Source organism: Anolis carolinensis, unplaced genomic scaffold (genome assembly GCF_035594765.1).
Source record: "Anolis carolinensis isolate JA03-04 unplaced genomic scaffold, rAnoCar3.1.pri scaffold_10, whole genome shotgun sequence".
NCBI classification, from domain to species: Eukaryota; Metazoa; Chordata; class Lepidosauria; order Squamata; family Dactyloidae; genus Anolis; species Anolis carolinensis.
This window is the reverse complement of record NW_026943821.1, coordinates 16,731,128-16,754,052: the sequence shown is the minus strand read 5'-3', so window position 1 is coordinate 16,754,052 and position 22,925 is coordinate 16,731,128. Positions and strand designations below refer to the sequence as shown.

Genomic DNA, 22,925 nt, shown 5'->3' with positions numbered 1-22,925 from the left:
TGAATCTGCAAAAAGTGAACCGCAAAGCAGTGAGGGAACACTGTACTTAGAATTGTGTAACATTGGCATATGCTATTTTGTAAGTCCTGATCAGAGCATGGGAGTACTCTGAGTACGAACTACTCCACATTTCCTTTAGTGGTGCAACAGCACGGCCATGTGAAGAGGTCCTTAGTGGGTTGCTGTGAGTTTTTTGGGTTGTATGGCCATGTTCCAGTGCAGGACTTACTTTGCATTCAGAAGACCCAAGGTTCAATTCCTGTGATCTTCAGTTATAAGAAAAATCAAGTACTGGTGACCCTTGAGAATGTCTGCCAGGTTGAGTTGACAATACAATGGCAGAAGGACAAAGAGTTTAACCAAATGTAATAGCATGTACTTATCTGCCCTCCCAGCAATGACAAGACTTTAAAAAGAATTGTGCCCTAAAGAACCTGAACATCTTCAATGTAAGTTGTTGCGTTGGGCCCAGACATAATTATTAATTCAGAGTTAGCTCTGTTTGCCTGCTGTAGTTTAAAAAGGAATCAGTCCCATAGCACCTGAGAGAGTAAAATGGGAAGAAGCAAATTTCTAGCAGAATCTTTTATAACATAATTCTGCTTCGTCCATGGAGGGTCTGTTTCATGCCTCTGATAAAGTAGATTCAATTTCATCAGAGGCATGGCATGAAGCCTCAGCCGACTGGCATCTGTACAATTGGGAGGGAGACAGAAATGTGAAAAGGAATGCAAAACGTGCTGGAGTGCTGATAAATATCCATTCAGCAATTGACCTGTTTCCCATTTTCTCCTTTTAATGATGATGAGCATCCATTTATGGATACTTACCGTCACTCCAGTATTTCCATTCTTTTTTGCCCTTCAGCTCTGATCCATAAATGTCTAATGAGGAAGGAAGCAACATCTACAAAAGCTTAAGTTAGAGTTTCTTTTTCCTGCTGAGTCTCAAAGGTGCTGCAGGATTCCTTTATGTCTTTTTGTAATCATTCTGGAACAAACTTGATTTCAATGCTACATCACTAAGTATGATGGACTGTAGATCCAACTTACTGGTTCTTGGACAAAAATGGGTAACAGGAACCAAATCCTTTATCGGAAATTATGCTTTTTGACTTAATTTAAAGACTCGGTCTCAGTTTTAGCACATTAGGACCCCTTTCACACTGTCCCTATATCCCAGGATCTGATCTCAGATTATCTGGCAATGGAGATTCATATAATTCAGTTCAAAGCAGATAATTTGGGATGAGATCCTGGGATATAATGCAGTGTAGATCCAGCCTTGGTCATCAATCAGTATCTACACATCCTTGAAGATGGGATACATGCTTGGAGAAGGACAGATTCTATCTTTCCTCCTAAGAATTCCATATTGTGTTGCAACTAGGCGGGGTATAAAAATAAAGTTGTTGTTATTATTATTATTATTATTATTATTATTATTATTATTATTATTATTATTATTTTATGACACAGCAAACAAGATAGACATGCTGGATTTCGTATCACAAAATCACAAGTCGAACACTTCCCAAGTGTCTAGGATTGTGTGATGTATTTTCGGATGATGTGCGCAGATCCCAGTAGGGTGGCCTTTTGCAGTTGGCAGATCGTAATTTTGTCAATGTCTATTGTTTCCAAATGCCGGCTGAGATCTTTTGGCATGACACCCAGTATGCCGATCACCACTGGGACCACCTGCACTGGTTTCTGCCAGAGTCTTTGAAGTTCAATCTTGAGGTCCTGATAGCGGCTGAGTTTTTCCAGTTATTATTATTATTATTAACTAATCATATGGTTTTACTCACACTGCAATTCGTACAATGATGAATTCCATATTATGTTGCATTCAATCATATGGTTTTACTCACTCTGCAATATGTACAATGATTAAAGCGACAGACCTAAACCAAAGCAGATTGTCTATTTGGAGGAAGTTACATAGACTAAAAAAAGTTCACTGTTAAAGGCTTGTTGTAGAAAGACATCTTTTGAATAGGAATCTTCAAGAGGAGATATTTTGTATTCTCAAGTGTCTACTTTGAAGCACAAAAGAGGAGTAGAAAGCGTAGGGGACTATCTGTACATGGCTCCAGGATTCTTTATGTCACTGTAAACATCCAGTCTGTGTGCTTGAAGTTCCTGTGACGTAAGAAAGAGAAGAGAGTGAAGACATATTTGTACTGTTTACAAATACGGTTCTATTCTGCTCGGTTCTACTCTGAGATGGTGGCTGTCATAGTTAGTTCCCCAAGATGCAACACCAGTTGTCAAAGCTAGCATTGCATTTGGAGGAACAAGGTCAGGGATCACATCTTTGTCATACTCACCTCATAGTGGGACTCATGTTGAGTCTTCTTTGTGTCTGCAAAGAAAAAAGAGAAGAGAAAGGTTGTTGTGTGAAAGAGATGTGGTCTGTTTCCTACCACACTGTGAGAAAATCTCCAAAATGTGGCAAAGGAAAAGACAACATGTGTACAGACATACCCCAAATTACAAACCTCCGACTTACATATGACTCCTAGTCAAGAACAGGGGTGAAACAACAGGAAGTGGAAGAAATCTACCTCTCAGAAAGAGGGGAAAGTGTCTCCACTGAAGCCTTATCACCAATCCCTGTTTCCACAACATGCCAAATTTTTCAAAATCCAATTCTAAACTAATAAAAATAATATACAAACAACTACTAACCTGGGCATTAGAAGAAGAACAAGTAAAGGAAGTCATGATAAAATGGGCTAGAGTAATAGGCCATACAATTCACATGAGTCAATGGGAAGAGATCTGGGTAAAGAAATTAAGATATGTGTATGCTATGGAGATCAAGGAGAATTGGTATAAAATGTTTTATATGTGGTACCTGACTCCGAACAAGCTGGCAAAATATAACAAAGGGAAAACAATGAATAAGTGCTGGAAATGTGGAAAGAACAGCGGTACCTTCATCCATATGTGGTGGGAGTGTAAAAAGATTTTAAAAAATTGGTATGAGGTGTATAAAGAAATAATAAAGATTCTTCAGAAGCAGTTTGAATTCAAGCCAGAATGTTTTTTATTAGGAATTACTGATCCTCTTATAGACACAAACACTGATAAGATAATATTCTACTTGACTACTGTGGCAAGAATAGTACTGGCACAGAAATGGAAAGCTGAAGAAGTACCCAATACTAAAAAATGGCTCAGTAAAGCGTTAGATATAATGAACATGGACCTACTGACACAAAAAATGGCTCAGGACAGGACATTAAAAAATGCAACGAATTGGAAACCATTTATAGAGTACTAGCTGTGCCCGGCCACGCGTTACTGTGGCGAAGTATGGTGGTATGGGAAATAAAGTATTGAGGAATTGGTGGTAGTTAAGGTAAAGGGTAAAGGTTTTCTCCTGACATTAAGTCCAGTTGTGTCCGACTGCACACTGAAGTGGATTATATGGCAGTGTGGAGTCAAGCTAATCCAGTTCAAAGCAGATAATATAAGATTATAAATGGGTTATATAGCTGTGTGGAAGGGCCTTGAGACTACACTGCCATATAATCCAGTTCAAATAAGATAATCTGTATTTCATAGGCAGTGGGGAAGAGGCCTAAGTGAGGCCTAACTCTGCCTGTCCCCTGGGCTGAGTGGGTTGCTAGGAGACCAAGTGGGCGGATCTTAGCCTTTAACTGGCAGCAATTGGATAAAAACAATTATTCCTCTCCCGCTAATTAGGATTTTATTTTTATTTTCTTTTTGTTGTATGAACGTAGAGGCATGGATGAGGGGTTGTGCTGCCAAGTTTAGTGTTTCTGGGATGTGTAGTTTTGTTGTTTTGTCCTAGGCTGAAATTTCATTACCCTTTTATATATATAGATTTATAAAAAGAGAAAAAAACTATTTATATTAAGCTTGACTATTGAATATCACCAGGGTAAAACTATAAAGTAAATGTATTGTAGACGATACGATTACAGAGGAGAAAATATATGGATTAAAAGAAAATGAAATTGAGCCACATCAAGGGCTCAGGAAGTAATAGAATCAGTATAGCAACTGTATATATGTATTATCCCCATGTATGGTGTGTGTGTGTGTAATTTCTCTTTTTTCTCCTTTTCTTCCACCCACTTATTTGCTCTTGACCTGTCCACACTTTCTCTGATCAATTACCCCCCTCCCACCCTCCCCCTTCCCTACCCCTCTCCCCCTTCACACAGTCTGTATTTACTGTTTAATCATTTTTATCGTATTCATAAAAGATGAATGTTGTCGCAATAAGAATTGTATAAAGTTACTTTCAAAACTTACAATAAAAATGATATTTTTTAAAAAAACCCAATTCTTACAGGTGAAATCTTCTGAACATGGGTATAGAGAGTAACACAAACACTACAGGGATGTTAACCTTTCCCTATGCTACCCAAAGATGGGTGAATATATATATCTGTCTGTCTATCTATCTATCTATCTATCTATCTATCTATCTATCTATCTATCTATCTATCTATTTGGCTGGAGTTACATTTTAAAAAGTATCTGTTACAAGTAACATATAAATTCAGCTTAAGAACAAACATACAGAATCTATCTTCTTCGTAACTTGGGGACTGCCTGTATGCTATTCTTTCTCCTCCACATTTCGCTTTCTGATACATGTCCATTTTTTCTATATACAGTCAGCTCTCTGTATCCACAGATTCTGTGCCAATGATTCAACAAATTGAGGTCTGGTGGGCATTACAAATGCCAAATCAATGGAACAAGGTAAGTAAGTAAACTTTTATTTTGGTCATGGAACAAGGTAGGTGCCATCCCCTGTCGCTGGGCTGTCTTGTTTGGGGAAAGTGGGATTGTGGTGTAAATAGTTGTGACCACATCCTGAATAGGAAGCAACACAGCTGCTTACATGTGCCCAAAATCATGGTTTACTCTGGATTTCTGGGGAAGCCTCAGAGTATCCTGTGACCTGTGTTAATGGAGACTTCTGGCCTGCATTTACCCGATCAGTCAATGGGTCATGAAACCCATGTCATGGAACCCATTGGGTCATTAAACAATTGAGAAGTACCGTTTTCAAACTCTTCCTAGTATGAGCCAAAGAAGAACAAAAATGAGAAATCCTCTGCAGGAGGAAATAACAATTACTTCGCCATGACTCAAGAAGCTATGACGCAGTTCAAAGCTGTGGTTAAAGACGGCAGGCAAAGCCCATATTTGCAACCCATGAGAACCAAACAGGAAGGCACATGTAGTACTGTTGTCTTTCAGTGTGTATATGTGTCTTCAAATTGCCTGTCAACTTGTGGTGACTCCATGAGTTTCATAGGGTTTTCTTATGCAAAGAATCCTTAAAGGTGGTTTAGCCAGTTTCTTCCTCTGAAAGATCATTTACAGCACCTGATATTTATTGGAGATCTTCCATCCAAGTATTAATCAGGGATGACTCTTAGTTTCTAAGATCAGTTTCCAAGACCTGGTGCCCTTTGAATATTTAAGTCTGTACTATATGCCTTTACTAGAGCCCTTGATGGCTCAACAGGTTAAACCCTAGTGCTGGCAGGACTGCTGATCTGAAAGTTGGGTTGCTGACCTGAAGGTTGCCGGTTTGAATCAGGGGAGAGCGGGTGAGCTCCATCTGTCAGCTCCAGCTCTCCATGTGGGGACATGAGAGAAGCCTCTCACAAGGATGGTAAAACATCAAAAAACATCCAGGCATCCCCTGGGCAACGTCTTTGCAGACGGCCAATTCTCTTACATCAGAAGCGACTTGCAGTTTTTCAAGTTGCTCCTGACACAAAAACAAACAAACAAAATAAATAAATAAATAAAAGCAAAGCAAAAACAAGTAGCACTTGCAACATACTGTTGCAGCATATTCCCAGCCACCCTCCCTTTAAGTTTATTGTGCTTCAACTCTCTTTTCTAGCTGAGCTTTCAACAGATACTGAACATACTTAGAATTCTCTGCTGAGGTAAGATGACTAGAGGAGCAGCTCTCCATTTTTGGTCCCCCAGATGATATGGACATTAGCTTCCAGAAGTTCTAGCCAGCATGGCCCTAGATCCAAGAACCCTGAAAGTTGAAGTCCCAAACATTTGGAGAATCATAGGTTGAGAACCACTAGACTAGAGCTCTCTTGACAGTATCTCCACAATTGCATAAGATGGATCTATGGCAATTGTACTGATAAAATATCTGGGATACACCCACACAGAGGCCAAATATATAAGGGAGACCAAAAGAAGAACTGTCCTCACCAAGGCTGGATGACTGACGTTGGTAGATGCAGCTGGACACGTAGTATACAGCCAAAGCTATCAGCAAAGTCAAGAGCAAATCTCCCAGAACTACACCAGCGATGGCACCTGGACTGAGATGGTAGCAGTCGCCACAGTCTGAAAAGAAATATACAGATATAGGAGAAGCATTCCTGGCTCTATTGTTAGGTGGAATGAAGTAGACTGAGAGACTGGGGCATTATCAAAAGGTTGCAAAATAAATAGTTATGTTTGTCCTCCTTGGACTGGGGAGAAGTGCTTGTGATAGTTTGGGTCTCACATAAGGTTGGCAGCTACACTGTAGAATTAATGCAGTTTGACTCAACTTTATTGAAAGGACGCAAGTGTGATATTGTTAGCAGTCTGGATAGGAGACAAGAGGGGTGTTCTGTTCTGTCTGAAAATGGGACATCATATGGAACAAATGCATTTAAAAAAAATCTCAGTGTTGTGATTGAAAGTAGAAACCAAAGAGTTTTGTGAGTTCTTGTTTAGAGAATCCATTTGGAGGAGGAACAAGCAAAGAACTGAAACTTCAAATTGCATCTGCTCAGTTTTAAATATAGGAGCAACAGCTGCATAGGCTAAACAAACATTTCATCATTCCATATTCCCTTAGCATTTCTTTGTTCACTTTATAATCCAGGTGGGCAGAAAGTAGATCTGGATTTACTAGTAGCTTTATGGGCAATTAACGGTAGATTAGCAAATATCTTTCTAAATCAATTAAACCTTTCAAATTGTAGCTAGCTCCTTCTCCTGATCTCCTAACTGAGGGCCCATCCAGACAGGCCTAAAATGCGAGTTTTTACCAAAGGAGTCCAAATGACGCCTCTGGTAAAAACGAATTAATTAAATACAGTAGAGTTCCGGTTAACCGACTTCCGGTTAACCGACACTCCGTATTATCTGACGTCCCAGGCCCCTTGGGAGGTGCTCATGCACGTTGCTAGGTAGCTTGCTATCTACCTAGCAACGCGCACAGGCACCTCCCAAGAGGCAGGGCGGTGAGCAGAGAAGCGCCCGTGCATGTTGCTAGGTAGATAACAAGCTACCTAGCAACGCGCACGGGCGCTTCGCTAAGCTGAGTGCTCGCTGCTCTGCCCCTTGGGAGGCGCCTGTGCGCGTTGCTAGGTAGATAGCAAACTACCTAGCAACACGCACGGGCGCTTCCCAAGGGGTGGAGCGGTGAGCACTCGGCTTAAGAAGCACCCCTGAGCGTTGTTAGGTAGCTTGCTATCTACCTAGCAACATGCACGGGGCACTTCCTTCAACCGGCTTGCTGGATAATAGGGCCTCCCTATTATCCGTCAGATTCAGTTATTCGACATTCGGCCCGCCCGTTTATGTCGAATAAACCGAACTTTACTGTACCTCATTAGGTCTGAGCTTCCCAAAGGCCTGGTCTAAGAAGGTTTTGGGTATGTGGGGATGGGGTCGCATTCTGTGACATTGGATTTCAGTCTCCACAGCCCTCCCACTCCCTCCCTCTAGCCCCCAATTTCCCCCTAAAACTTACAAAAAAAGGTCCCTGACCACCATAAAGCTTCTACTCACATCCTCCTGGTGTGAGAAAATGACACTCAGGGAGACCAGGGGAGAGGGGCAAGAAGGGATTTTCTTCCTCACCCCTATCTCCTCAGGCATCATTTTCTTGCACTAGGAGGATGCAAGGAGAAACGTTATGGTGGCCAGGGAACTTCTAAAGTACGTTTTCGGGGGAAATTGGGGGCTTCGGGGTGGCTTCATACCATCCCGATTTCAATTAGGGTGGCATGTAGCCACTCCACTGGAAAGCCCAGGGTTTGGGTGGGTGGGTGTAGACTAGAACCTGTTTTGGAATGGGTTTTAGAACTGCGTGGAAGCGCTCTGAGCAGAAGGTTTGCACAAAGCATTTCCCTCTGCCTGCCAAGTAACATTGCACCCTCCTTTCTCGTCTGGTTTCTGGAGATCTCAAACCCCAGGTCCTAATATCTGGCAGTTCTGCCACCTTGACATCTTCAGATATAAGATGGGATATACACATTTTGATAGAATACATACATGAAAATAAATGAATAAATAAGATTTACATTAAAAACACAATTATAAAACACACCACTAAATAAAATACAAGCCCCAACTGGGGAGAATTCCCATTCTCCAGCAGACAATTATCAAAAGCTTTCCTCAACAATGATGCCATAATGATAAGGTGGGAGAAACTCGCTTAGTTTCCCTTTGCAGGACATGCCAAAATCTGGGAGCATTCCCGAGAAATCTACAAAACAGTTCATCGAAGTTTGAAAGCCCCCACTCTATTCCTGCCATGATTTCCAAAGTTAATAGTATAAAATATTGAAAATGTCACCACAGGTAGGCTCTTACCTCTCTGTTGGGCAGCTCCTACAAGAAAAAGAAATGAAAGTTAGCTCATTATTGAGCGGGCACATTTCAAATTGCTGACTCCCACAATTTATTTCCACCGGAACCATATCTGATTAAAAAGAGCATCAGTATAGTGCAGCAGTACAAGTGTTGAATAGGATTATGGCAGACCAGGGTTCAAATTCCTGCTCAACTCTGCAAACTTACTTTTTATGTGTTTTTAATGTAATTTTTTATCCTGTATTGTTGTTTTAATTAATATATTGCATTACTATTTTATCTGTTTTATATTGTGATTGTATTACGTTGCTTATATTTTGTCCTTATGTTGTTTGGGCCTCTGCCCAATGTAAGCCGCCCCGAGTCCCCACGGGGAGATGGTGGCAGGGTATAAATAAAGTTTTTATTATTATTATTATTATTGGGGAAGTCACAGGCAATGGTCAACCTCCTTGGAACAAATCTTGCTAAGAAAGCCCTACAACAGGTTGAAAATGATTCGAATGCACAAAACAGCATGTTTAATTAAAGGAAGAGATTAAAAATTATTGAATAACAAGAATAGGTCTGCTCTCTGGGACCTGCCAACTTTTTCAATCTTTGAATTAGGACAGTATAGGAGGAATGAAAAATTGATTTGACTCTGGCCTCTGGGAAGGTAGAAAGGGGCAGTGTGGATTTTCACTTTTGTTGCCTGTTTTCTATACCTCCTCTGCTTTGAAATCTCTATATATAAAAGAGTGATGGAATCAGGGCACCGGACAAAACAGCAAAACTACAGGCCCTCCAACCTCGAAATTTGACAACACAACCCATCATCCACGCTTCTAGGTTGATACAACAAAAAGAAAAGAAAAATAAAGTCCTAATTAGAGGGAGAGCAATAATTGTTACATCCTAATCATTTTTCCTAATTGCAGCATTCATACTTGCCTCCAACAGACAAAAAAAACAATCAGAAATATTGTATATTCACAACCTTTAGGAAATAATATCCCCTTATGGCGCAGCGTGTTAAAGCGCTGAGCTACTGAACTTCTGGACCGAAAGGTTTGAATTGGGGGAGCAGAGAGAGCCCCCACTGTTAGCCCCAGCTTCTACCAACCCAGAAGTTCAAAAACATACAAATGTGAGTGCATCAATAGGTACTGCTCCGGTGGGAAGGTAACGCCGCTCCATGCAGTCATCCCACCTGACCTTGGACGAGTCTACGGACAACGCCGGCTCTTCGGCTTAGAAATGGAGATGAGCACCAACCCCCAGAGTCAGGGGAAAACGTTTACCCTTTACCTTAACTACCACCAATTCCTCAATACTTTATTTCTCATACCACCATACTTCGCCACAGCAACACGTGGCAGGGCACAGCTAGTCTTCTCTAAAGGGATGAAAATATCTCCCCCTGCCTGATTTATCTCTTCCACAACATCCACTGCAAAAGAAGACTGCAACACGATGGTAGCTTCAAACATTTGAAATCTATTCTATATTGCCCTATAGATTTCTCATCAATTTTGAGCCCAGAGTTCTCACTAGATTTGGCTCAACACTCCATCTTGCGTATCAGGTCAAGGCAACTATGGCTAGGGTTGCCAAGCTGGGACAATCCCTAATGATAAAAAACAAGGCAAAATGTTGATTTGGAAAATCATTACGTTAAAATATCCTTGTTAAGAACATGGAATAGGTATAAGAGAATAGCATGTGATTAATTGTCTTTATGTAGTTTGTCACATATATTCTTTTTTCAGGAAGGAAATAGCATTTAAAGATAAATGCTTGACACATCTTTGTCAGAAAAGGGGCAATATACTGTAGAATACAAACAAATATGCATTGGGGACTCTTGATAAACAAGGATTCTATTATGGAACTAGTATTTTTTCATCAGTGTCTGGATGCGCATTGCTACCACTGGATGTTTGGCTATATGGTGCATCAGTCACTCCACAATGGGCTACTGTTGTGCAATTGATATTCCTACAATGTCATGGCAGCTCCTTGGTGAATATAGCCCTCAAAAACAACTCCATTCAATTTTGTGCACATGCAAAACTACCAAATTCAGTTTTGTGCACACACAAGTCCATTTACAACAGTGGTTCCCAAACCTTTTTTGAACAGGGACCACTTTGACCAGGGACCACTCTCCAACATTAGTATCAAAAGGGTTACAAATCAGTTTTTGGTCAACTTTAGCTTCAGTTAGATTATTTGGGGTGCTGATTCAGAAAATTGCATTGGGTAGACCACATCAGCTCTAATTTCTGATGCAGAACATATGCCATTCAGGAGTCGCCATCTGCTCGCTCACAGAAAACCATATTAAATAATCTAGAGCTGATGATCCTCCAGGAAATAATGCCCAATGGCTGCTCACTGGAGGGAAGGATATTAGAGGCAAAGCTGAAGTATTTTGACCACATCATGAGGAGACAGGAAAGCTTGGAAAAGATCACGATGGCTTGACCTTGAAGGAACTGGGGGCGGTGATGGCCAACAGGGAGCTCTGGCGTGGACTGGTCCATGAGGTCACGAAGAGTTGGAGACGACTAAATGACTGAGCAGCATCAGCAGAGCTAATGTGGTCTATCCAATGAAGTTATCTGAATCAGCACCCTAACTAACCTCAGGAACAGGCCTAAAAAGAAAGACAGCAAGGCACATGGAACATCTCCACTCGGGGGTGGGGGGAGGAGAAGCAGCAGTCAGGAGGCTTGTTGTCATGCCTTTCATGAATAGTCAGCCTCTCCTTTCCCGACATCACTGTTGCCTTGGTGCTATAAGAGGGTTTTGTGAAACCAGTTGCTCTCATTGCAATGGTGTAGTAACAGTGAGGCCGTGGACCATATTTTAGTTCTTGAGGACCACTGGTGGTCCATGGACCACAGGCTGGGAACCACTGATTTATAAAAACCAGCATGGTGGAGTGGTTTGGGTGCTAGGTGCTAGAAGAGGACCTAGAGACCAGGGCTTGGATCTATGCTTGGCTCTGAAAACATACGAGACTTTAAGGAAAGCACATAGGAAAGTAATGGCAAATCCTCTCTAGAGAATTCTTGCCAGGAATTAGTCGCCATAAATAAAAAATGACATGAAGGCACACAAGAATGATGAAGCCCCAAGCATTTGGTAAAAATTTGATATTTGGTAAAAATTAAAATACGTGCAACTAAGAATTCCAACCCATCAGTCAACATGATCACTGATTACTCTGGCTGGGGCATTTTTTTTAGTATAATCCTAAAAATATTTCCAAGTTCTGCCTTTGCTTTCCCACTGTGTTATACCTTTCTCAACTGACACTATTGTTGGAACCAGGTTTTTGGGGTTGTGGTGGAGGAGCAGGAGGCTCTGATAGCAGCCTCGGGGAAATAAATTTAGACCACAAAAATTGCAAGAAGGATATGGGTCAAAAAGCATGAATGTTTTGATCAAAGTGAACACACAGATTCACACAGCACTCCACCAAAGTAGCTTACATGCGAGAGAGATTTTTTTTTTTCAAGGAGATACGATCACAGGTCTCCAGTGGCACCTTTTGTTTTTGGCCGTAAATAATGTGTCACTTTTAAGAGACAAGTCTCCAAGAAGAGATATAATTCCCCAAGCTCAGCCGGAGCGCGTGACAAATAGTATCATTATCTAAAGCTGCATATCACTCTGTTTATCAGCTGCTGGAGACAAAACTCAGGGGATAAGTGTTGCAATTATATTGCCACCATTACTGTAATCATTGGACAAACAGTGTTGCATAATGTTAAACTGGGACCCCGAAGATCTGTATTCTCATTCCTAGAGAGCTATGAAACCTACTGGACGACCTTGGACCAGTCGCTATCTGTCCACTTCCACCACACTGCATAGGGTTTTTTTTTTGGGAAAGGATATAGGATGAAAGGAGAACCGTGAATGCAGTTTTGATACCATTTGATGGGGTGAAAAGGATTGGATATACAGTAGAGTCTCACTTATCCAACATAAACGGGCCGGCAGAATGTTGGATAAGTGAATATGTTGGATAATAAAGAGGGATTAAGGAAAAGCCTATTAAACATCAAATAAGGTTATGATTTTACAAATGAAGCATCAAAACATCATGTTAGATAACCAATTTGACAGAAAAAGTAGTTCAATACATAGCAGTAATGCTATGTAGTAATTACTGTATTTATGAATTTAGCACCAAAATATCACGATGTATTGAAAACATTGATTACAAAAATGCGTTGGATAATCCAGAACGTTGGATAAGTGAATATTGGATAAGTGAAACTCTACTGTAATACACATGGAGAGACTATAGACTGGTGCTTCCCAGTTTTTCTAATATGGAAAACCAGCAAATCTCTTTTCATAAATATGACTGGGACTGGTACAATATTCCATAGCCTGGAAAGCTTCTTTTTCAAAGTAATTTCTTCCAAGAGTTTTAGGAAGATGATTAATTGCCATTGTTTTTGCAGCATTAAAAGTAAATCTCATGCCATTACTCTTTGCTTTTCATTACTTTCTCGCTCCTTTTTTTTTTTTTTTTTTTTTTTTTTGCAGGGACAGGTTAGTGGGGAATCTTAAGATTAGTAAATGAACAGCATAAAAGCTGGAAAATTCTGTTCAAAATGCCAATCAAGATGTTGAATAATACTGTTTAAAAATAGCTTGGGAAAGTACCTAGAACAAATTTATGTATCATAGCAAACCCCCCAATTTTTTAGCAATGTGGTAACCTCCTTGAGCCATAAGGAGAGGTGGGCAAGGAATAATAATAATAATAATATAGTCTGAACCATATAGAGCTTTATAGATTATACAGTAGAGTCTCACTTATCCAACATTCGCTTATCAATGTTCTGGATTATCCAACGCAGTCTGCCTCCCGCCCAGATCCACAGTTCTTTCTCTAGGCAGCAAGGACTGAATGTTTTACGGATTTAAATTTCAATGATGTTGTTACTGTAAGTTCATTTTATGCAATTCTATCTTTATTTGTAATAAATTTGTTAGTAGTCAATGTTTTTGTAGCCAATGTTTTCAATACATTGTGATGTTTTGGTGCTAAATTTGTAAATAAAATAATTACTACATAACGTTACCGTCTATTGAACTGTCTTTTCTAGTGATTTGTTGCAAAATATGATGTTTTGGTGCTTAATTTGTAAAATCATAATGTAATTTGACATTTAATAGGCCTTTCCTTCACCCCTCCTTATTATCCAACATTTTCGCTTATCCAATCTTCTGCCGGCCCGTTTATGTTGGATAAGTGAGACTCTACTGTAACCAGCACTTTGAATTGTAATTTACCTCCTGGTAGGCCAACAATAAGAGAGAGCTTAGGCGTATATGTTTAGGAACCTTAGCATGTTGCTTGAGATTATGATTTGGTGTTTGGTTGATCCCAAAGATAATTATCCCATTCTTTGCTTGGTATCTCACGTAAATCCTGGATTTAGAGCCTATTTGGTGATGGAAAAGGCACTTTACACAATTACAACCCACACTTCAAAAGCCAGGATAGTTTTCTTGTGATAGGAGTTACAAGGCCTAGATCCTGGTGGCTAGATCAGAAAAGAGGGAGTGGATGCTGAGGATTAAAGTTGGTGTTGGGCTGACCTTGCAGATAATCTTCCCTTTCTTTGCTCAATAGTTCAAGAAAACCCTGGATTTCGAGCCTAGGTGATAATGAAAAGACTTTGACATACCATAAGATTACAACTCATATTTGAAAAGCCAAGATGATTTTTCACAACACCTCTTCTCTGATACCAGAGGGCCTTTCCTTGTTTATCTCATGTCTTTCTACAAAATCTAGGATTCCCCTCCCTGCTATTTCAATTGGGAAATTGAAGATCATTTATCTATCCCACCTATCCCAGTTATTAATGCTGGGGTGTGAATGGTGTAGCTCTCCAAAACGTGGTGAATTATGGCAACCATATCACTGGTATGGTGAATCTATGCTAGGTTAAAACAAAGTATCACAGTAGTAATTTGAAGTGCTGATCTCTGTTTCTACTTTAGGTTAATCACTTTTGATAAGACATGGACTGGATTGACCAATCTGTTGGCATAGAGGGGATATATCATATTTCCAGATTTTGTTGGACCGCAATTCTCATTGGCTAAGTTAACTATGGCTAGTGGAAGCCATAGACCCACAATCTCAGGTACCTTCATGGTTTCAACCATTGTCCCAAAGCAAATATATGAAGGACAATGAAAGGAGGCCATCTACATCTGGGATAGCATGATTTAAATCCATTCCTGCCTGTGGCATCTTTTCATCTAGTCCAGTGGTTCTCAACCTGTGGGTCCCCAGGTATTTTGGCCTATAACTCCCAGAAATCCCAGTCAGTTTATCAGGATTTCTGGGAGTTGAAGGCCAAAACATCTTTGGACCCACAGGTTGAGAACCACTGATCTAGTCCAAAAGTGGGAGTTATGTTGGCCTCCGAATGTGGTTAAACTGACCCTCCCAGCATCCTTAGGAAGTAGAGCCAACACTGAGAAATGCTGTGTTACAGTCCAATAACATTTGTTGGAAAGCTGTACAATTCCTAACCATAATTTAGTAGACTGACTCTAGCTGAGTTCTCAATGTTTGGAGATATGGAGCAGGGAAGAAAAAACAGGATGCAAAAACTTGGATATTAGATCTTGTAGAAAAATGCATGTAGAACCCTGCCATTTTAGAATCTGTCCATTTCACTCAAATCAGGCATTTTTAGATCACCAGTTGAACCCGATTCATCCTAAGGAGTGGAGAGACAGTGACTGTGAAAGGAGACCCCTCCATGATGTCCTGTCATGGTTTAGATGGTGGTTGATCAGTTGGTCCACAAAGATGTGTAATTCTCTGTTAGAGATGTCTACTTCTGTGGTTCAAGTTAGCAGACTAGAGCACTGGAGGAGAGGTCCTAAATACACTAAACTACAAAACCTAGGATTCTGCAGGAGAGATCCAGAGCAGAATCATATTGGTACAACTATGTAGAGCAGATAGAATTATTGCTTGCTATGATGGGCACCAAGGAGCTTACAGGTTTTCAGAGAATGGCTTTTCCTTTCCACCATTGGCTACCAGAAGCTGGAGAAGCCTGCTAGGAACAAACACAGTATCTATAAATAAAGTTTACAGGTTGACCAAAAGTCCAAAATAAGGCCAAAAGAGTAGAGGTTGACTATAAGGCCAAAATGAGGTAGCGCCCTATTAACTCACAAGTACAGTAGAGTCTCACGTATCCAAGCCTCGCTTATCCAAGTTTCTGGATTATCCAAGCCATTTTTGTAGTCAATGTTTCCAATATATCGTGATATTTTGGTGCTAAATTCATAAATACAGTAATTACAACATAACATTACCGCGGATTGAACTGCTTTTTCTGTCAAATTTGTTGTATAACGTGATGTTTTGGTGCTTAATTTGTAAAATCATAACCTAATTTGATGTTTAATAGGCTTTTCCTTAATCCCTCCTTATTATCCAAGATATTTGCTTATCTAAGCTTCTGCTGGCCCGTTTAGCATGGATAAGTGACACTCTACTGTATTCTAAATGAAGGAAAAATTTAGAAGCTGTATAGTTTTTAAGTTCTTAGCAATGCTATGAAAAAGCAAATTAAACATTACAAGAATATTCTGGTAATGGTAATATGTTACTAGAATATTCTGATAATGGTAACATGGTAATACAGTAGAGTCTCACTTATCCAAGCCTCTGGATAATCCAAGCCATTTTTGTAGTCAATGTTTTCAATATATTGTGATATTTTGGTGCTAAATTCGTAAATACAGTAATTAAAACATAACATTACTGCGTATTGAACTACTTTTTCTGTCAAATTTGTTATATAACATGAAGTTTTGGTGCTTAATTTGTAAAATCATAACCTAATTTGATGTTAATAGGCTTTTCCTTAATCCCTCCTTATTATCCAAGATATTTGCTTATCCAAGCTTCTGCCGGCCCGTTTAGCTTGGATAAGTGAGACTCTACTGTACGTTACGTTATCAAAATATCCTGTTAATGTAACATATCATCAACTAACTACTCCTTTCTACTCTTAACATATAAGAAAAAGGTTCAACCTAAATTGTTTTTACATAGAGCTTGCTTAATAGTTTTCTATTATGGCTCAACGATTGATATTTCAATGACTAATGTTTAATTTTTCAATTCGTGGTCCCATGATCATACTGCCACATACTTTTGTAACTCCCAACTTGCCGTACTACCACTGTTCCTTAGTTTTTAATTCTGAAAAGTTCAATTCCAATGTTTTAAAACAAAAAAGGCAAATATAACGATACAAGACAAAACACAAGGAAATGGCTGTTCAATGGCCAATCTTAGATAGGGGAATGATGAGGGCTCAGGGAAAAATCCAAAGTTGCAAGGAGACCAAAGATAGAGGAAGAAATATTTGATTCAACTCACCCAGCTGTACCCAAGCCAAGTCCAGGAGAATATGGAGGATTGGGATTCTTAGTTGGTCCATCACAAAGGCTCCCAAACCAGGTACAGAGCTGATACTCAAAATGTCTCTGGCTAAGGAAGCCCTGATATTGTGCTTCCAAAGGTGTGGGAAGCCTGGACCCGTGAGACAGGAATAGTATCCTGCTGAAGAGCAAGACTGAAGAAATGGAAATAGCTCTGAACAGGAAACCTCAAAAAGAGGAAGGGAGATGTCATGGGGCGAGATCAGATGGTGGCCAGTGCCGTACTTCCCCAGCGGAAGTGAGTCTAGATCCAGAAATAAAAGGCACTGTAGCTCCTAATCATCGTTCTTCCATTACACCACCCTAGCAATCGATGATCATTTTGTCTGGTTTATGTTTTCGTAACAAAAAAAAAAACCCATCACTAATATTGTTATTAAATTCAAGATTTTTTTAACAAGGCAAATATGGGAGAAAGCAAAATTGACAGGGTCATTAATCTGTGAGTGTTTGAACTCTTAACATCAGGGGCTGAATCTCTGCAGATTTAACCATATTTGTGATGCTGAATCAGAGCTGGAAGGAACCAGAAATACCATGAATTAAAAAAGAACTGTGGTTGGCTGGGAAGACAATGACTGAGGCTCCGAACAGAACAAAACATTTCCCCCTCTTCCTTTGTGTTGCAACCTGTTTCCCAGCTGAGCTAAACCTGACATTAGTAGTGAGTGGATTGATCAGGCTCCTTAGTGTTGATGTTCTTTTTCTCCTTTGTGCTTAAGATTTCTTGCTCCCTGTGGCCACTATTGCTGCCTTTCCAGACTCCCTATTTGTTCAAGCACTTTTGGCACAGCCCCACCAATTGCTTGCTCTGAGGTCCAGCATTCAAAGGCTTTGGTCAGAATAAGACATCCAGCCACGCGATCTCGATGGTGAAGTATTGTCCCAATCAACCTTCTCATTATTGACCTTTTGGCTAGTTTTGGCTGGGAATGGAGCATCAACCTCAAGGAGAAGGAAAAAGTTGGGTTGATATGAATTCAGACATGACTAACAATACAATTTCAGTACAATATATTATGGGAGCCTCCGGTGGTTCAGTGCGTTAATGCGCTGAGCTGCTGAACTTGTGGATCAAAAGGTCCTAGGTTCAAATCCCGGAAGCGGAATGAGCACCCGCTGTTAGCTCCCGCTCCTGCCAACCTAGCAGTTCGAACACATGCAAATGTGAGTAGATCAATAGGTACCGCTCTGGCAGGAAGGTAACGGCACTCCATGTAGTCATGCCGGCCACATGACCTTGGAGGTGTCTACGGACAACGTTGGCTCTTCGGCTTAGAAATTGAGATGAGCACCAACCCCCAGAGTCAGACATGACTGGACTTAACGTCAGGGGAAACCTTTACCTTTACCTTTACAATATATTATAAGTACCAATGGGGTGAATTTAAGGCAGATTTTAAGGCAGAATAATGATTTATTTCCTGGTTTGGATAGCCCCTAAAAAGGACAATATTTGTAATTTAAAAAAAATTACAAATAGACTAAGGAACTGGTGTTCAGGAAAGAATGAAGGAAACAAGCGATATAAAGTGGGTAGGTAAAGGTAAAGTAAAAAGCAAAGGTTTCCCCTTGACATTAAGTCTAGCTGTGTCCGACTCTGGAGGTTGGTGCTCATCTCCATTTCTAAGCAGAAGAGCTGGTGGTGTCCATAGACACCTCCAAGGTCATGTGACTGCTTGAAGTGCTGTTACTTTCTCGCCGGAGCAGTACCTACTGATCTACTCACATTTGCATGTTTTCAAACTGCTAGGTTGGCAGAAGCTGGGGCTAACAGCAGGAGCTCATCCAGCTCCCCGGATTCGAACCAGCAAATTCAGCAGCTCAGCAGTTTAAGTCAGTGTGCCACCAGGGGCTCCATAAAGTGGGTAGATTTTATCATTATATTTATATGTGACTAGCTTTTCCCGGCCACACGTTGCTGTGGCATATGACAATCCTTTGTTGGGCAGGCGGAGTAGCAGTGAATAGCCTTGCAGTCTCAAAGCCTGGCCGTTTTCTGGAGTAGCTGGAGCTGTTGTATGAATGTAGAGGCATGGATAAGGGATTGTGCTGCCAAGTTTAGTGTTTCTGGGATGGGTAGTTTTGTTGTTTTGTCCTAGGCCGAAATTTCATTACCCTTTTATATATATAGATTTTATTACCTGTTTTATTGTTTTATTGTTGTTGTTGATTCATTTGTTTTATTGCTTTGTTTTTATATTGTTGATGTTCGGGCTTGGCCCCATGTAAGCCGCTCCGAGTCCCTTCGGGGAGATGGGGCGGGGTATAAAATATTATTATTATTATTATTATTATTATTATTATTATTATTATTATTATTATTATTATTATTATTATTATTATTATTGACAGGGGAAAGGAAACTTCATAAAACAATAAGAAATGGCTCGCTGCAGAGCCCACTTTTGTTTTTGCCACATGGGCAGAATGTAACAATGAAGATGAAGCACTTTGATTACAGCACAGAAATTATCTTTGCTGTTTTTCTTTTGGCTCATTGGGCAAGAACAACATTTAGGGAATGCTAAAATTTGTTAGTCAAGAATGAACTGTACTCTGGCACCTCAAGGAACGGGGCAGAGACACATGGATTAACAGTATTGTCAGCCAACATTTATTACAGTCAGGTCTAAAGCAGTCGTGCTGAGATAAAATTTACAGACAGTCATATTCTGAATGGCTGTATGACACTTTCCAGCTGGTGGTGGCAGGCAGGGGGTTGCTTCCCCCTTTCTTGCTAAACACCAAGGGAGATTGATTAGCTGGGCAGACCAGTTTCAGAGTTGGAAGCCAGTTCTTTCAAGCAAGGAAATGGGACTGTTGATCATGATAATAAATGAGAGCAGAAAAAGGGCCACCTTAATTACGGCTGCATGGAATTACTTGTCTGCTATAATACTGTCAGCTTATTGAGGTGTGCCTGCCGAACAGGTATTATGAAAGACTTTTCTGCTGTGATAGTGAGCTTTGCTGACCATTGTCTGACCCATTCCTGTAGGACTGAGTTTGGTATTAGCATTTGGCGGCATCAGCAGTGGGTGTTTGCTTGCTTCCATTAACTAACAGCTATCAATTGAGACAAGAATGGCCACAGTTTTCTTTGTTACATCTGAAGAGTAGCATTTGTCCAGATCCAGACATTAAACTACATAAGAGCCAGCTGAAGTGAGCCAAGGTGCGGCCTATGTTCTAGGTCAGGGGTCCTCAAACTAAGGCCCGGGGGCCAGATGCGGCCCTCCAAGGTAATTTACCTGGCCCCGCCTTCATTTATAATATAATATTTTTATATCAGTTTTAATAATATAATATATTGTATATACATATAATATTGATAATAATATTATCATTTTATACAATAAATACTAACAATAATATCATATAATAATATTAATTATATGTTATATATTACATGTAATAATACAGTACAGTGGTATAGTTCAATATAGTATAATGCTAATATTGTGCTATGCTAATAATAAAATATATTGTATGTACATACAGCTGCTCTGAGTTCCCTTTGGGGTGAGAAGGGTGGGAAATAAATGTAGTAAATGAATAAATAAATAATTTTGGACTTAGGCTCTCCCAAAGTCTGAAATGACTTGAAGACACACAACAACAACAACAATCCTAATTAACCTGACTATCTCATTGGCCAGAAGCAGGCCCATACTTCCTATTGAAATCCTGATATGTTTATGTTGGTTAAAATTATTTTCATTTTTAAATATTGTATTGTTCTTTCATTGTTATTGTTGTTGTTTTGCACTACAAATAAGATATGTGCAGTGTGCATAGGAATTTGTTCGTTTTTCCCCCCCAAATGATAATTCGGCCCCTCAACAGTCTCAAGGATTTTGGACCGGCCCTCTGCTTTAAAAGTTTGAGGACCCCTGTTCTAGGTAGTACTTGGAATGATAACACTGAAATGCTATGATAATAGGCACAATCATTATTTGGGCAACACAGTTGAGAGGCATAGTCTCTTCTCCAGATGAATATGATTGTTAGATCCCAGCCAGCCATGGCACCAGGGCCTGCAGTGATTCAGGACATGAACTTTGATACAGATGATTTTGAGGATTGCACTAATATTTCCCCCTCTATGCAGGGGTCTCTGCAGCTGCAGGTGCCTGGAAAGATGGACTTTAGAGACTCACTAATCGGGGAGGATTCTTCTACTCTATCCTCGCTGATAGAGGCAGATGTTGTTGATACGCCTGAGAATGCGAGTTTTAATCATAGAGATTTTGTGACCAGAGAGTGAAGTGCAAAACAAGGGGTCTGCCGGAGCCAGAGATTAGTGAACAGATGGGATAATAGTTAGTGTTCCCATGAGAAAGTTTTGGGAGTTCATACTCCCTAATTGTGGACAGTCAGAAATCTGTTAAAAGTGTTTCACCCAGTAGCTTTCTTGCGGTGTCAACTTTACTCTTCCTCGAGAGAGGATTCCAGTTTCCAGCTCCTGTTTGTTTCCATGCCAAGTTTCCAGTTCCAGTCGGGCCGTTGCCGTGCCGCGACTCTCAAGTAGACCTCGACTTCAATCCAGTTGTTTCCTTGTTCCTGATTCAAGATTCATCTAAGCCTTGTTACCTTGCTACCTTGGGTTATTATGAAGTATTTTTAGTGGACCTGAACTTTGCTTATTGCAACTCTGTTCTACAGACTCAATCTTTGGACAATCTATCTTCCTTGGAGAGATCGAATTCTCATTGTGGATTATAATAATAATAATAATAATAAAACTTTATTTATACCCCGCCACCATCTCCCCAACGGGGACTCGGGGCGGCTCACATGGGGCCATGCCCAAGACAATACAATAGACAAAATATAAAAACAACATATCAGAATGCAATTAAACAATGCAACAATAACACTACACAATACAGAACAAAAAAGCAGAACGTAGCATAACATAACAAGGGCGGGCCGCATGGACACAAGGTTAAAAACTCGGAGTAAGAAGAGATAAGAATAAAACCATGGGGAACAGGGTCTACAGAATACATGTTGGGGAGAGAAACACAGGAGGTATATACAATTACAATATTACAATATTACAATTAATATTGGACTTTTTCCTTCACCCATTTGGAACTACAATTGACTTTCTAAAAAGAACTATTCCTTACTCAGACTCTATACCTATTTTCCTTTGGATATATAATTGCTTTAATAAAGATATTGTGTGTTATATTGGCTCTTGTCTGGTTTTCAAGTGCTCACGCTGACTTGGGGTGTAACAATGATGTATTAGGTTATGTTTTCTTGAGAGGGGGTGAGGGGGTCAGCAGCATGTCGGTATAACAGAAATGATGAGGGATTTGAGGGTATTTGGGACTGATGGAGAGGCAGTGGACTCCCACGTCCAGACTCCCAGCTTTCCATGAACACCAACTGTATTATGAATAGAATCATAAAGTTGAATAGATCACAAAGGCAATCCAGTCCAACCCCATTCTCCCATAGAGGAGCACACCACCAAAACATTCCCAAGATATGGTCATCCAGTCTTTGTTTAAAAACATTTAGAGAAGGCTACATCACCACACCTCAACACAACATATTCTATGGTTTAACAACTCTTACCATCAGATGGTCTTTCTAGACTTTACGTGGAATATCTTTTCCGGGAGATTGAATCTATTGCTCAGTGTCCTAATCATTAAAGCAGCAGATAACAAACTTGCTCCATCTTCAACATAACATCATTTCAAATATTTAAACATGTTATCGTATTAGCTCTTAATCTGCTTGTCTTAAAGTTAAACACAACCACCCCCAAGGTAC

General features: G+C 40.1%; 1 protein-coding gene across 1 annotated transcript; it reads right to left on the bottom strand.

Moving 5' to 3' along the window:
* Positions 1-1,840: 1,840 nt before the first annotated feature.
* On the bottom strand, positions 1,841-17,309 carry tyrobp (transmembrane immune signaling adaptor TYROBP). The gene is made up of 5 exons (XM_062962409.1): positions 17,068-17,309; positions 8,631-8,648; positions 6,243-6,380; positions 2,333-2,367; positions 1,841-2,144 (listed from the first exon to the last, which is right to left on the bottom strand). The coding sequence occupies exons 1-5, from the start codon at positions 17,126-17,128 to the stop codon at positions 2,079-2,081; spliced, it is 318 nt and encodes a 105-aa protein (XP_062818479.1). The 5' UTR covers positions 17,129-17,309; the 3' UTR covers positions 1,841-2,078.
* Positions 17,310-22,925: the final 5,616 nt, after the last annotated feature.